Genomic DNA, 16,308 nt, shown 5'->3' with positions numbered 1-16,308 from the left:
GGCTTCTATAAATGCTTGCGGTTGTGGGAACTTGCCACCACCAGATTTAACTGCTACTCAGCTTGGTAATTTGGAGAACAAGCACCTGCATTTACTAGCTAGGATGGGAAATTGGCTTCTTGAATAATTTGTCATCAGAACGATCACTTAAAGGGAATAACCAGATGATATGATAACTATTTCAGAAATCAGTAGAAATGGAAGCAAGCTTTTTAATCAACTGGTTAGAGTTACAAACAAGATTCAACTGATAGGAAATTGCAACGGACACCAATCTCCCGCTAGGGCCGGATAAGAAGATCCGAGGCGACGATGGTGCCTGTAAGAGGGTTATAACAGTGGAGGGGAGGGAGCTATGAGAGGAAAAAGTGGTTGCGGTTGTGGTTAGGGAAGGTGGGGGAACCGTAGGCTGTCGACTGGAAGGCTGGACAACAGAAGGGAGTGCAGAAAAATCAGTGGCACAGCTAGGGGAAGGCACAGGTTGACTGAAACCAGGGTTTGGAAGGCTGGGGGAGTGCAGGTGGGTGGCTGGTAGGCTGGCCAGCAGGTTCTGGAAGGCAGGGCAGCAGCTTTGGAAGGGTGGCCAGCATATTTTCGGTGGCCAGCATATTTTCGGTAGTAGAGGTGGGCGACAGGGCAACTGGCAGAGAAGGGGATGGCCGTCGGCTAGGGAATGTGTAGAAGGGTTAGAAAAGATGATAAAGGAGGATACAACACCACCTTGAAGCAGGATACAACCGAAGCACCGCCCGCTGTCAGATACAACCCTATCAATGGAGAAGGAGACTCCAGGGAAAGATTTGAAACAACACAATAACCAAAACATAACCCTAACAAGAAAAAAACAACACATATATAATAGGTAATAGATAAAATAGGAAGTGAATGGTACCCTCTTTGGGCTGCAACCAAAAAGGAAGGAGGAAGAAGCGTCAATAGGGAAATAGGAGAGGTGTGCGTGGGTGTGAGTGGTACTTCCCATCCCTAGGGAGCGGGAGACAGGTAGATCCAGCCTCCTGCTGGACTGGAAAACTACTGCTTGAACCAATCGGCCGGTTCAACCATTTCCCCCAAACTCCTGTTCGGCCGGGTCACCCTTTCTCTCCTCGAGTCATCAACATGACTGGATTTTGGAAACAAGGCTATTAAGTACTTTGGGCTTACCACATGAGCAAGGAATGAGATTATGATCTTGACATTTCTAAGATTTAGATGCAATCTAGTTGCTTTTATGTCTAAATCTAGAGGCATAGAACCAATATTTAGAGACAGCTGCATACCACCAATTTTAGTTGCTTTTGAAAGTAATAACAAACCCAAAGAATTTCTATGTTTAATGAGAAAAATTTCTCTTTAGAAGATTTTGAACTTGACACTTTATTTCTGAACTCTCATCCATGACTCTATTATAATGTATCTCAACGCTTATATTTTTTGGAGATCAAGGCATCTGAAATGTAGAATTAAAATGTGATTCTCGTACTAATTTTATAAACAACTCTATGTGATATTGGAGTAATCCCAAACCACAATAGAAACAAAAATATTGTTGCTGAAATTCAATAAGGTTACAAACAAAGACTTTTAACAATTGAAAAAATAACTAACACAACATACGACACCAAACATAACAGACACCATAGGGTGATGACGACAATGGTGAACACAGGCAAGACAACAGGTGCTGTTGTTGAATGTAGGGGCGTAAACGAGCCGAGCTTAAGCAAGCCCAGGTTCAACTCTTGTTTGGCTTTGTTAAGTAAACTACTCCAAATGAGTCGCCTTTTAATTTACCACGGAATAGGATCACAAGATTCAAGAAAATCAGAACAAAAAAATTAAGAAAGCACAATCAAAGCAACCAGAAAAAACACACAGAAATTTTACGTGGAAAAACTAAAAAAAGAAGGGGGCACGGAGGGGGCCTCTCCCGCCCCATAGGGGAGCCGGGTGGTCCAGCAAGGGCTGGACTGGAACTCACTGCAGGCCATTTTCTAGCCTCCTGGTTTAGGTAGCCTCCCAAGAGCTCTGCGTCGCTATGCTCTCCTCTTCTTAAGTTCTAGATAATTATGATAGCAGAAAACTTATGCTGGTAACACATCTTTTTATCCAGTATTCCTTTCTTAATAAACTGTCATTAAATAAGAAAAGAAGGGAGCTTTTCTGGTTAAATATACATGATATGGCTAATAATCTCAAAAGGAGCCACAAAATTCTTTTAAATAGGCGTTACACAAGGCGTGTGGTTCTTGTTAATTTGCGAAGAGGCTATGGTTCAAAATTAGGATGGCTTGAATACATGAAGCCCACCTTATATGAAGTTCTTGATAAGTGATAGTTTAGTTGGTCATATTAAGTTTTATGATAATCAAAATGCTTAAAATTGAGTTGAGTTTTATATAATGATCAGTTGGTTGAAGGGTAAGCCTGACAACAACATCGTTGTAGAAAATTTTAGGCGAGGAGAGGCTTGATAGTTGTTGGCTAATTAGATTTTCATTGTCATAATTACTTTTTCGTACATGGAATATTAATATCATTAGATTGAACACTGAAAAAAGCCTGATTTTCTGAACTTAATTTGAAAAGCACAATTCTTTATATTTGATGTTTAGCAAATTCATAACATTCAATTTATGCCGGGTGCTTGCATATGTTGTAGTAAAATATTTTCATGCGTGTTCCCATGTAGCAAATTTTTTGAAGCCTCACAATGGGCAGTGTAATAAGGTATACTTTATCATGGAGTTGCCAACTTTTTGATGATTTTCTTCTTTGAATTGTGTTGGCGAAGAAGCATACTTCCTGTTAATTTTAAATTTTGTTCTGTTTCCAAGCTGTGATGCCCTCAGAGTTTTCCTAAAACCTGAAGAATTTTCCTAGTTCTCTATATGATGCTATTTCATCTTTGAATTTTTGAAGGGAGCAGTTCCTGTTTTCTTATGATACAGCTGAGGAAATGAAAGAAGCAGTTTCCAATAAAAATCATGAACTGGTCTTTCTATATGATTACAATCTTGTAGATGAGATATGGGGAGAATTAAGACCAAAGCCTCCTTGTAAGCCCATTATAGTGCATGATATCAAGTATGCTGGTGTAGATATCTCTTCAAAGCTGTCTACTTTACGATCTGAACTTGCAGAAGCAAGCTGTACTGCTGTTGTTATATCAATGCTTGATGAAGTTGCTTGGCTGTTAAACTTGGTAATTCTTAACCCTGTTGATTTTCTTTTAAGATTGATTTTTACTATTCTTGAGTGATTAATTCATTTCAAAAATTGGAAGCATGTTCTAATTGAAGGTCATTTTTCATTTTTTTTTCTTGAATTTGTTGGTGTCCATACCACTTTAAATCATTCGATTCATTTTTATGGCCCAAGCCTTTTTGCTTTTCTGTATGTATATTTGAAATGTTTTGAACCAAACAAAACATGATTCATAGCAAAGTTTGGAAAGTTGGACTAGATATTGAACTGAAAGAGTGAGAGGTTTAAAATTCAATGATTTAACCTAGTTTGAATCAGGTGTTAACTGACATAATAAATATTAATATTTAGTTTAATGCGATTTAAATGATAAAATAATGATATAAAATAATATTTTCATGAATTCAATATATAATATTCTAATTCATTGTACTTCACCATTAAATATTTTGAATACGATTCTTAAAAAAGTGGGACATAATTTGTTTAACCATTTTTTTTATTTTTAATCTAAATATTTTATTTCTATCTATCATATAAAAATAAAAAAGCCAAAAAGTGATTTATATTATAATTGATTGGTTCATTATATATCAGACTTATTCACCTTTCACTGGTTCAACGACCAATTCTGTGCAAAAGTGATTTTGAACTTGGATCAATATGCTGGAAGCTTGGTTCTCTCTTGAACCGATTAGATTGGCAAGTTCGTTCCAATTTTTAAAACCATGGTTCGAAGTTATTTTTTATAGAAGTCTACAAACTCCTTAGTTATGATTTATGAGTTTGTAATTTGGGTATCATTTAGTGTAACTTGTGGCTGTCTTTCGTTGCCTTCAAAGTTAATTATCAGTTGTTTAAGTTTCATTTATTATTAATTGCTATTTTGGTATTGTTATATTTATTTATGGGAGTGTTCTTTCTTTCAATACTTATACTGCTGCCCAGGGTGTTCTAATTTAGTTAGTTTAAGATGGATTAAATGGTGTTCTTTTCGGCACCAACTTTACGGAACAATTCTTTGTTCTAGAGTATCATTTGATCTTCCTTCTCTAAAGCTCAAGCTTCCATTTAAGGAACTCATTCATTTAAGTTTCTCAATCTCTTTCTTTTATTTATTGTTTCAATTCTTCTCATATACCATATTCTTATATTCATCATTATCCAAATATTTTTTTGCTTCCCACTCATCGTCATTCTAGTATCATAACAACAATTTTCCATCCAAATTTTTTTTGTGGCATGTTTCATCCTTATAAAATTTTATTGCACGCTGAAAATCATTTCTAGTTCTTATTGGTAGCCTCTCATAGCTATTACAACTGCCATTCATATGACAGAGCTATCCTTTAGCATCTCCCAATGTCGGCTCTATGGATGCAAGCTTCTAAATGCCCAAATCTCTCGCCTTTGCTCCATTAAAAGTAATCCATTTTGACACTAATAAGTCCACCATAACCATGCAACAACAAGCCTTTATCCCACTAAGTGTGGTCGGTTACATGAATCCCTTTTCTCTATTGCGTTTTATCGAGTGTCATATTTTCATTTAATTCTAATAGATTTAGTTTATTTTTTATGCAATATGCCCAAGGCTTTTTAGCTCTACTTGTCACACTCTAATTAACCCTCTAGTAGGGTCAATCATGGTGCGACAATGACTGACAATTTGGTCAGATTAACTCTCATTAACATTTGTTCAAACTTTTATAATCAGAACCCAGTGGATGATGAATTAGTTTAACTGGATCGCCGCAACATACGTGATACATTGCTTTTCTTAAATTAGTCATATTCATACTCAGAAGCGTGGAAAGTCATAACTTCAAAGCATAAAAACTATATAGAACTCTAAAATTCAATTTTTAAAATTACATATCCAAAACATATGTACAAGCTCCCAAAACTATCGCGCAAAAGTTGTACAATGACACACTTAAGTACTCGCTCCGGTGCTCGTTGCCCCTACCTGGAAGTCAACAAAGAATGAGCAACGAGCTTAGAGAAATAATCAGGGCTAACATAAGATTTTATACATGAATAAGAAATAACGTGCTATTATGTTATGATTTGTGTGTAGACATGTATAGTTCATAGAAGCATCCACGTTTTTTCTCTTTCATGTTTAAATCTTCTGTTAGTTCTGATTATTTTTCTAAATTTGTTGTTGCTCACTCTTCATTATTGTCTTCCGGGTAGAGGCAAAGAGCACTGGAGCAAGTAGCGAGGTGTATCTTTGTGTAGCTTTTACATGATAGTTTTGGAAGATTTGTACACATGTTTTGATTACGTATTTTTTATTTTATATTGGATTTAACAACTTTGTATAGTTTTCATATTTTGGTTGATATGATTTCTATGCTTCAAAATATTTATTTAAAATGCTATGTATCAAGTATGTTGCGGCTATCGATTTAGACTGATTTATCACCCACTGGGTCCTGATTATAAAAGTCAAGGTGCGTGTTGGTGAGAGTTAGTCTGATCAAATTGTCAGCCTTTGTCGCACCACGATTGACCCTGCCAGGGGGGTTAGTTGGGGTGTGACACTAACTCTGCCTTTCTTAACATTAGTCGAATCTAAAAAGGATCACTAGATGGTCGATGTATAATGTGACCAAACCATTTAAGTCGACTTTCTCTAATTTTGTCTGCCACTAGAGCTTCACCAACCCTATCACGGATATATTCATTTCACATAGTATCTCTAAGTGTCAAGCCCCTCTTCCACCAAAGCATTCTCATCTCAACTTCACTTAACTCAGTTTTATGCTTCTCTTTTGAAGACCAACATTTTGCTCCATTGAGCATTGCAGGTCTCACCACCATCTTCTAAAATTTTTCTTTCAGTTTAAGCGGTACTTGTGTATCATATAATCGGCATGATGCATTTCTCCACTTCAGCCAACCAACTTAAATTCTACTACTAACATCCCCATCTATATCACCATCACTTTGAACAATCACTTTGAACAATAGACTCGATAGACTCGATATATCTAAAATGCTCACTTCTTTTAATGATTTGATCACCCCCAAAGTTGCAACTCTGCCATTAGAGATACCACTACTAAAATTGCATTCCATGTATTCAGTTTTAGTTCTTATCAAATAAAGGCCTTATAAAGGCCTTTAGATTCAAATAAAGGCCTTTAGATTCCAATGTAGACCTCCATAGTTCAAGTTTTTCCTGAACTCTTTCTCTAATCTTATCTAGAAGAAGGATATTATCAAAGAAAAACATACACCAAAGTAAATCCTCTTGTAAATGTCTAGTAAGAGCCTCCATAACTAAAGCAAAAAGATATGGGCTTAAAGCCGTTCCTTGATGTAATCCAACTGAAATTGGAAAATACCAATCCTCTTTCTGTTCGAGCACAAGTAACAGCTCTAGTATACATATCTTTAACTACTTTAATATAAGTCATATCAACACCTTTCTTCTCTGGAACTCTCCAAAGGATTTCTCTTAGAACCTTATGGTAAGCTTTTTCTAAATCAAGAAAAAAATGATATGTAGATCCTCCTTATTCTTTCTATACTTCTCCATCATACTATTCAATAAATATATAGCTTCCATAGTATACTTGTCGGATATAAATCCAAACTGATTATGAGAAATCTTGTTTGATTTGATTCTTTGTTGACAACCTATACTCTTCTCTCATTTTGCATTGACATTAGTATTCACATCATTTGACTCCTTGCATCTTTGCATGCTATCACACCCCTGTAATTAACGTCATTAAAACTGTATTTCTCAACATCTGCACACTAACTTTTCCCTTACTCTTGTTTGTACTTCCCATTTCTTTTGCACACTGTTGTCCATGTGCATCAATTGCTTTACTGTGCTTACTAATCTCAATTGCTTTACTGTGCTTACTAATCTCATAATATTAATATTTGTCGTGCGTGTCATGTCTCATTTTGCATTGCAACGCTTTTAGTGACGGAATGTGAACCTTTTCAGTTGGAACCAAGCGAGGGGAGTTGAACCGACATAACTGATTCGTTATAGTGTCCGTTCAGTCTTTTACTCCCCCAAATGAAATCGCCATGGGGCTCTATTTTCTATGCTTAGGAATAAGATTTAGAATTATTCTGGTTTTCATAGCATATTTATTTGGCTTAAGGCTTGTTATTGGACTTTTAGCTTGGTTTTATGTTATTGGAAATTATTTTCTTTGTTTTCCTTTCTCTTTTGAAGTGTTGCATCCATCTCTCTCATTGTGGATGGTGGATTCGCCTCGACATTCATTTATGCCATTCCTTCTTGTTGCCAACCATATTTTCTTCACTGCTTCCTTTAAATAGCCTCTTAACATGGCCAAACAACTTTATTTTTAGGTTTTTTTTCTTCTTCATTAACATCTTACAAACATCCCATCCCCCTTCATTTATTCCCATACATTATATAGAAAAATTTAGATTAGTGTTATTTGGTATTAGGGCCATAAAATTCTAACTCTTTGAAATTTAATACTTCGTCACACCCCAGATCCAGAAGACGGTACATCTCGACGATGTAGGGCGCGATGAAAGGAATTCAAATTTTTTTGTATTTGCAGAAGAAAATATTGGATACAAACGATAACAAAGGAAGTAATTAAACATAAATTTTATTTCATTTTATGAACTAGAGTTTAACAATCGATATAACTGAAATATATAAAGAAATAACTAAAAAAAAATTGAAGTGACAATAGATAGCTACCCAAAAAAAATATAATAACTAATGAAGAAACTGAAAATACCTAAAAGTAAATCTAAGCTATAAAGTCAACTCCCGTGAAGACGGTTCTTCAAGTGATCAAGTGAAATTTTATAAACAAAAATAGCAATGAGTGAGTTTGACGAATCAAATTAAGTAAATAATTTTTATTTATTAAATTATAAATAACGAGGAATTGTGACATGTAATATGACCGACAAAATGGGATAACATTTTATGCATGCTAACAAAATATGTAAATGAGTTCAAGTCTTTATGATTATGAATATAAATAACTTAAATGTTGCGAATGTAGAAACCAATCCATTGCTCAAATTGACATTTTCTTTTGTTTGGCAGCAACCTGGATTTGATACTCGAAATTAATTGCTAAATTTATTGCTCTTAATTCTTTCTATGATTTGCTGCAAAAGAGAAAAATAAATAATTAATGGACTTCATTCATTATTTGATTAATTCCTTAATGAGACTAATGACATGATGAAATTAATAAATAGGAATGCTAGCTCCCCTTGTAATCTCTCTCGAGATTTGGTTTCCCAGGCTTCTTCTTTGGTTCTTCTCCTCTTTGGTGTGACTCTTGGTTTAGAGAGAGAAAGAGAGAGAAGGTGAAGGGAGAGGAACAGGGATAGAAATTTTCTTGTAATCGTCGAGGTGATCGACAGGTGTAATCCTCAAGTAATAAAATCCTTTGCAGCTCCGTGGACGTAGGCAGTTTGCCGAACCACATTAATCTGTGTGTTTCACTGTTTTCTATTTTGCGATTTTTTTCGATTAGATTTTTCGCTTTATTGTCGTCATTTTTCACAACAATTAGAATTAGAGCCATGATTATAGATCTAAGGAAGAACGATGAAGACGATTCTTCAAGTGATTAAGTGAAATTTTATAAACAAAAATATCAATGAATGAGTTTGACGAATCAAATTAAGTAAATAATTTTTATTTATTAAATTATAAATAACGAGGAATTGTGGCATGTAATATGACCGACAAAATGGGATAACATTTTATGCATGCTAACAAAATATGTAAATGAGTTCAAGTCTTTATGATTATGAATATAAATAACTTAAATGTTGCAAATGTAGAAACCAATCCATTGCTCAAATTGACATTTTCTTTTGTTTGGCAGCAACCTGGATTTGATACTCGAAATTAATTGCTAAATTTATTGCTCTTAATTCTTTCTATGATTTGCTGCAAAAGAGAAAAATAAATAATTAATGGACTTCATTCATTATTTGATTAATTCCTTAATGAGACTAATGACATGATGAAATTAATAAATAGGAATGCTAGCTCCCCTTGTAATCTCTTTTGGGATTTGGTTTCCCAAGCTTCTTCTTTGGTTCTTCTCCTCTTTGGTGTGGCTCTTGGTTTAGAGAGAGAAAGAGAGAGAAGGTGAAGGGAGAGGAACATGGAGAGAAATTTTCTTGTAATCGTCAAGGTGATCGACATGTGTAATCTTCAAGTAATAAAATTCTTTCCACCTCCGTGGACGTAGGCAATTTGCCGAACCACGTTAATCTGTGTGTTTCACTGTTTTCTATTCTGCGATTTTTCTCGATTAGGTTTTTCGCTTTATTGTCGTCATTTTTCAGAACAATTAGAATTTGAGCCATGATTTTAGATCTAAGGAAGAATGATGGGCGAAGATGAAGTGATGGTCTCGAGGGTCGAGAAGTTTAATGACACAAATTTTGATTACTGGAAAATGAAGATAGATGACTACCTTTATAGGAAGAAATTTCATTCTCTGTTATTGGGAAAGCGACTGGAAAAGATGGATTCCCTGTTAGAGAAACAGATTTGGGAGATGACAGAACTTCCACCAGGAAAAAAGACATTACACAACAAATTTGTGTACCGGGTGAAGACTGCACTTGATGACAGTAAGAGATACAAGAATAGACTTGTTGAAAAAGGCTTTCAACTGAGGTAGTATATTGCTCATGCAGTGGGAGTTGTTAGCAGATACAAGAGTAACCCAGGAAAAAGCTTAGAGGTACAAAGCTATGTTGATGCTGATATATTGACTGAGGGCGTTATTCCTGAGAAGCTGAAGTTGTGTTCTACTTTAGTTGGTTTTCTGGCATGAAAACCAGGGTTTTGAGTTGTAGAGATGGATGATATCACACTTGAAGAAAAGGGTGACACAGCTAGTGGATGATGCAACCAGTGCACCAGTCTCCAAGTGAGAGATTTGTTGCGAATATGAAAACCGGTCAATTGCTCAAATTGACATTTTCTCTTGTTTGACAGCAAAATGGATTTGATACTCGAAATTAATTGCTAAATTAAATCCTCTTAATTCTTTCTATGATTTGTTGTAGAAGAGAAAAAAAAATTAATGGATTTCATTAATTATTTGATTAATTTCTTAATGGGACTAATGACATGATGAAATTAATAAATAGACATGCTAGCTCCTCTAGTAATCTCTCTCAAGATTTGGGTTCCCATGCTTCTTCTTTGGTTCATCTTCGGTGTGGCTCTGGTTTAGAGAGAGAAAGAGAGAAGGTGAAGGGAGAGGAAGAGGGAGAGAGAGAAGTTTTCTTGTAATTGTCGGAGTGGTCGACGGGTGTAATCCTCAAGTAATAAAATCCTTTGCAGCTTCGTGGACGTAGGCAATTTGCCGAACCACATAAATCGGTGTTTAGCTGTTTTTGTTTTGCGATTTTTCTTGATCCGACTTTTCACTTTATTGCCGTCGTTTTTCACAACATCAAACTCATTCATTTCTATGTAAATATTTATCTTACAATCTCAGGTGTGCTTATGCGTATAAAAATCTTATAATCTTTTAATACTGTTAATATATAAGTGCAATATATGTATATTGTATTTATACACAATTATTTTCTTATGACGCTCTGAAACAAATAAATGTTGACACCAATCCCACGAAGATCTAATGATTTCTTTGAGGACTTCTGGCTAACCATAACGAGTGTTTAATATCAATATAGTAATATGTTAATGTTAGATATATTTCATGTATCATAATCAAATCGTAAAAATATAATTATACTATATCCACTAGTATTTTTGTACAAATATGAATTTACAATAATGTGATTTAACATATGAAAGATTTTAAAAAATTTAGTTATTAAACATGAATTTATGCACCAATAAAATAAGACTGAATGATCATGAAATACATTATGAGCGAAAAACAAAATCTATTGCAATTATAGTAATAAGCTTTAAAAGGGTATGACCGACAAACCTACATAGATTTAGAAATCCAATTCAAATAACAAGGATAACATCCTTGATGTTGAATGATACATTTATCACATAGTAAATATCAATTACTTATCTCATCCACTAGTGATTAGATTTCAGATTTATCAGTAGTTTAATTAGCAATGCCTAATGAAGTTCTCAAAAGTCCTATACAAATGAATATCCAACTATAAAAATGAGAGTATAAAACTACATTATTTAATAACTTGATTTCAACATAGGTAGTCTGATGATGTTGTAATATAACCAAAGTTGATATCAAAATTCTTTAATAGTATCTTTGACAATCAACCTGGATATGATTTAAAATGAGATATTAGAAATTTGAGCATGATGGTTCAAATTCATAAATGTTTAAAACGTAAGTTCATACAATTAATAAGATTAAATTAATAATAAAAAAAATTGTAGGGTACAATATAACAGACCCTTGAGGATTCAAACTTAGGGAGAGAAACTTGATTGATGCCTCAATCACAAGCTCAAGGTCTTGGGGTAAAGGAGAGTTAGCGACTGTATCAAAATGGAGGAGGAAGGAGGAAGGAGGAAGGAGATTTGGCAGTTGTAAGAGAGGGGAGGAAGAAATGAGGCTTTAGTGGGTACATATCGGGGAGCTACACGATGCACTAACCCTTCGGCCTCGTATATAAGTAGCGAAGGCAGTTTTGTGCCAAGTGTGACAAGGTGAAAAAAAAAAAGATTAATAAAAAAGAAGGTTCGCACTTCTTTATAGCGGGAGAAGAAAAAAAGAAAGAAATCATGGAATTCATACGATTTAGGAAGGCGATGGAAGCAGTAAAGCAAAGAATGAAAAAAATAAATTGCGCTACTTACGTGATCTAGAGGCAGCTCAAGGCTGAGCGGAAAGAAGAAAAATTCGGTTCTTATAGTACAAACCCTAATTCTTTGGAATTTTACTACTCTTAATTCCAAACCTTGAATCCATAAACCTTAACCCTTTTACTTCAACTTGCAAGTGTTTAGCTGGAAAGAAGCTCGATGCCTCAAATGCAAGCTCAAGATCTCGGAGCAAATGACAGTTAGAGATAAACAAAATGGAGGGAGAAGGGGGTTTGGAGGTTGTAAGAGAGGGGAGGAAGAAAGGAGGCTTTAGTGGCTGTAGATCGGGGAGCTACACGTCGCCCTAACCCTTCAACCTCATATTAGGTCGCGAATGCGGTTCTGTGCCAAGCGCAGGAAGCCAAAAAAAAAAAGAAATGCAATAATCAGAAAGAAGGTTCGTGCATCCAAATAGCGGGAGAAGGAAAAGAAAAGGAATCATGAAATTCATGCAATTCGAGATGGCGGCAGAAGTAGCAAAGCAAAAATGGAAAAAAAAGTTAAATGCATGACACATGATTTGGGGGCGGTGCGAAGCGCGTGGAAGGAAGAAAAAATTGGTTCTTACAATAGAAGCTCTAACTCTTTGGAATTTTACTACTCGAAACCCTAAATCCATAAAATTTACTCCCTATTCCTTCAACACCCCCGCTAAGATAAGCAAATAAATAAATAATCAATACTAAATAAAAGAGCAACCTCCCCCAAAATCCTATCTCTCACATTTAGCGAAGCTCAAAATTAAGAACACGCCTTGGTCGAATACTTTAATTTGAGGAAATCTACCATGTTGCTAAGGAGTTCATTGAGGTGTTTTAGTGCTTATAATGAAGGATATGCAGTGAGAAATTTTTCGATTGCACCATAAGGTTGTTGATTTTGTAAGGGGAATATGGCGAGTCATCTATAGTCTTAATGGTGACTGTTGGCGCCATTTTTTGGTGAATTTTGACTTACAATTTAATTGAAACATGATTAACACAGTCAAGTCAAGGCATATTTATGCATATGTTTAGTCAAATTTTAATTAATTTAGCCAAATTAATTAAATTATTAAAAACACATGTTTTCTTAAAATAATCCCTAGACATTCTTGGGACCTACCTAGTCAAAATTTTCAATGGCATGGTCCAAAATTTAATTCATTAGTGGTTTAATTAAGGCTTAAATTATCCTAGGCCAAATTGATTATATTTAATTTTTTGTATGGTTAAACACACTTACCCCCAGACCATAATAGTCTCCTTTACTTGTCGAACACAACTATAAGTAGAACTGCGGCCATGATGTTAAAATCATGCAAATAAAAAGATGAGGGATTGGAGCATGAATGAGAGCTGCGACCTTATACTTTAAAAGAAAAGAAAAGTAGGGGCTTACTGTTGTCTTTAGGAAAGAGGGACAAAAGACTCTTTAAGGTTTGTTGGAGGTGTCCACGTCCATCTATAGCCTCACACGGGTGATATTTTTCTCCTCCCATTCACTTAATTCTCCATAGAGGTTTTAGTAATTGTTGGCAGCTTAAGCTAGTCTAGCTATATCCTAGGAACTACCCTCGATTTATTGAAGCCCTCGATTCACCTTAAAATGAGATCATATAAGTTTATTTTTAATTTTTCATTTATTTATGGGGAGTAGGCTATTATGGTCTGGTGGTTTTGACTTCCACTGTCGCGCCACTTTCAATGTTGGAGAAGCCCCCTTATGATGGTTGAACTCCCCTTTACCCTAACCCGAACCATCGCCACCTCCCATTCATGCAAGAATGCCAAGTGGAAGCCACCGTGTCTTTGGTTTAGCTCTAGGCGGTGGAGGTTGAAGATGATTGAGTCGCCATTGGATTTCAGGTTTGAAATCTAATGGAACCTATAATCCAATGGTCTAATTTTAGTTGTAGTAGAAATCATTCAATAATACTTATTGACGAGATCCTATGCGACAGCAATGGTCCCAGCTTTCAGATAATCAATTGAACAATACTGCTTGCACGAGTCTCAGTTTGGTAAGCTTGCTGACTAAACAAACAATTTAAAATGGAATTTATTTAATTACTAGAACTTCCAAAAATCATTAAAAATGTAGAAAAAATTAAAAATATAATTTAAGTTACATCAAACACCTGCACCCTTCCAGCTTGCTGCCACTCTCTTCCCCACTTTGTACCGAGCCACATACCCGCCTGCTGCCCCTCCTTTGGGACACAGGTCCTTCCCAGCACCACCCTTGGGCCAGCCAGCCCCTCCTCTCACCGCCGTCCAAGGGATATCTCCTCCGTCCCTAGCGGGATCTTCGTAGTTTGCTAGTGTTAACTGCACTTGTTCAAGTCTTGATTGTAATTCACTGTTTGAAATAATAACATTTATTTTTCTATCAGATTATTAGTTAACTCAGGTATCATGTTGACACTTAAGTTTTGTGATTGCTACTTTTGTGCTAATCTTATGCTATTAGCAAATTTGAAACCAAATGATCAAATGTTCTTTTTTCTGTTCCTCATTCGTCGTTGTATTTTTTATTTGCATTTCATTTGATGAATACTTACTTGGTTTTGTAGAGAGGAAATGATGTTTCACATGCACCTGTCTTCTATTCATACTTAGTTGTGAGTAATACTGGCGCCACATTATTTGTTGATAATAAAAAAGTTACCGAGGAAGTAATGGGACATCTGTCAAAAGCTGGAGTACAATTGAGTCCATATGAAGCGATTCTTTCTGAGATAGAAAGGTATTCTTGTAACTCGGAGAAAGATTTTTTTTTTTTTTAATTGTTCTTTTTTCAGGACAAAGTTTATAGATAGCAGCTCAAAATTTTTTTTTCATAATGTTATTATTTATCATATTGTTTATATGGCTGCATTATATGTTTCGTGTAAACTTGTGTTTCCACCTGTTGTTGAACTTATTTTTTGCGAGTGCATGAGGAATTTAGATTTTAGCTTGGTGGAAAACTTTAAGTTAATTTTGATGAATTTAGGGTGGGCAGAAACCTTCATATCTACAAATCATGTTCATGTTTTCTATTTAAAATTCTCAGTTTGATAACTAATTAATTTCTAGACTATTTACTGAAATCAAGTGCCAATGTTAGAGGTGGAAGAGGGAGGAACTTCACATGCACAATGTTGGGGTGATTGTTTACCTTACTTGGAGTGGTCTACATACACAACTCGGAGCGATCTGCATGCATAAAATGTACTAGAGAACTCTTTATTATCATGGAAAATAATTTACATACATTCATTTAGTCCTTAATATGCCAGCTTGAATATTGTCCATCATTCCTTATTTGTAGAAATGGAGCTTTAAGGATGAGAAATAGAGTTATAAGGGTATGGCCGAACATTTTGAATTCAATTCTATTTCTTTTTGAAATCTGATCCTAATTGAACAGTCAAAGTTAATATTATCCGAAAAAGTTAATTCAACCTAATACAATAAATTAAATTAAACATTAGAGAAATTCGATCATAAATGGAAATTGGCCTAAAAAGTCTGAAAATAGGGTTGGTTTAGCTGCTTTTTAGTTTGATTCAGTTACTTTTAATTGCTTATTTTCATCTAGTGTTTTTTCTTGGTTATGCAAGCTGATCAATTCACCAACTAATAAAGTACTCTTTTCTGTAGAGTTTGTGGGAGGGTCGAGGATGTGTCTTAATTACTTATAATGGAAGAAACATCAATGCATTTAAGAGCATGAACTAATCCAAATAACACCCAAGGATTTGAAATCTTGAGTGTTGGATGGCTCCAAATTTCATACGCCTTTAAGAACTTTACAATGTGGGCCAACAATCAATTAGACGACGATGGTGGCCAGGACAATATAAATTCAGTCTCTTATAGGAATAACTAAAGCAAACTATATTTATTTGTCTCCTAAAGTAAAGTAATGGCAAGCAAATATAATTGAAGTGGATATTGTCTTATGTTGAGTGACGTTGGTAATCATACATAGGCATTTCATCATGCATAGTATTTTTCTTCTCCTCCAGTAATATGTCTGAATCAATCTCATTGACATTAGTAAGTTTAGATATTGGTATCAATAATTATTATTAAACACTAATTCATCATCTAAAAGTGGCGTGTCATCATAAATATCATCATAAAATTCATCATTAGTACGAGATCTATCATTAAAACCATTTTCATAAAGATCATCATTATAGGAGTGGGTGGTGGAGTTGAGCCTATTATGATTGTTTTCGCTTGGTGATATCATGGTTTAGTCGTAAACTCTAGTGGAACTAGATAGATGAACTGAAGCTG

The 16,308-nt window shown here is 35.0% G+C and overlaps 1 protein-coding gene across 3 annotated transcripts in view; it reads left to right on the top strand.

Moving 5' to 3' along the window:
* Positions 1-16,308, top strand: part of LOC110024403 (probable Xaa-Pro aminopeptidase P) — a 148,565-nt gene that overhangs the window by 17,225 nt on the left and 115,032 nt on the right. For all 3 annotated transcript variants that reach the window (XM_020724343.1, XM_020724344.1, XM_020724346.1), the window contains exons 4-5: positions 2,930-3,205; positions 14,592-14,764. In XM_020724343.1, the coding sequence (XP_020580002.1) occupies positions 2,930-3,205; positions 14,592-14,764 (449 nt within the window). The remainder of the gene's footprint in view (positions 1-2,929; positions 3,206-14,591; positions 14,765-16,308) is intronic.

The sequence above is a fragment of the Phalaenopsis equestris genome, unplaced genomic scaffold, assembly GCF_001263595.1.
Source record: "Phalaenopsis equestris unplaced genomic scaffold, ASM126359v1 Scaffold000256, whole genome shotgun sequence".
Lineage (NCBI taxonomy): Eukaryota > Viridiplantae > Streptophyta > Magnoliopsida > Asparagales > Orchidaceae > Phalaenopsis > Phalaenopsis equestris.
The sequence above is the reverse complement of the archived record's forward strand: the minus strand, read 5'-3'. Positions and strand labels throughout refer to the sequence as shown.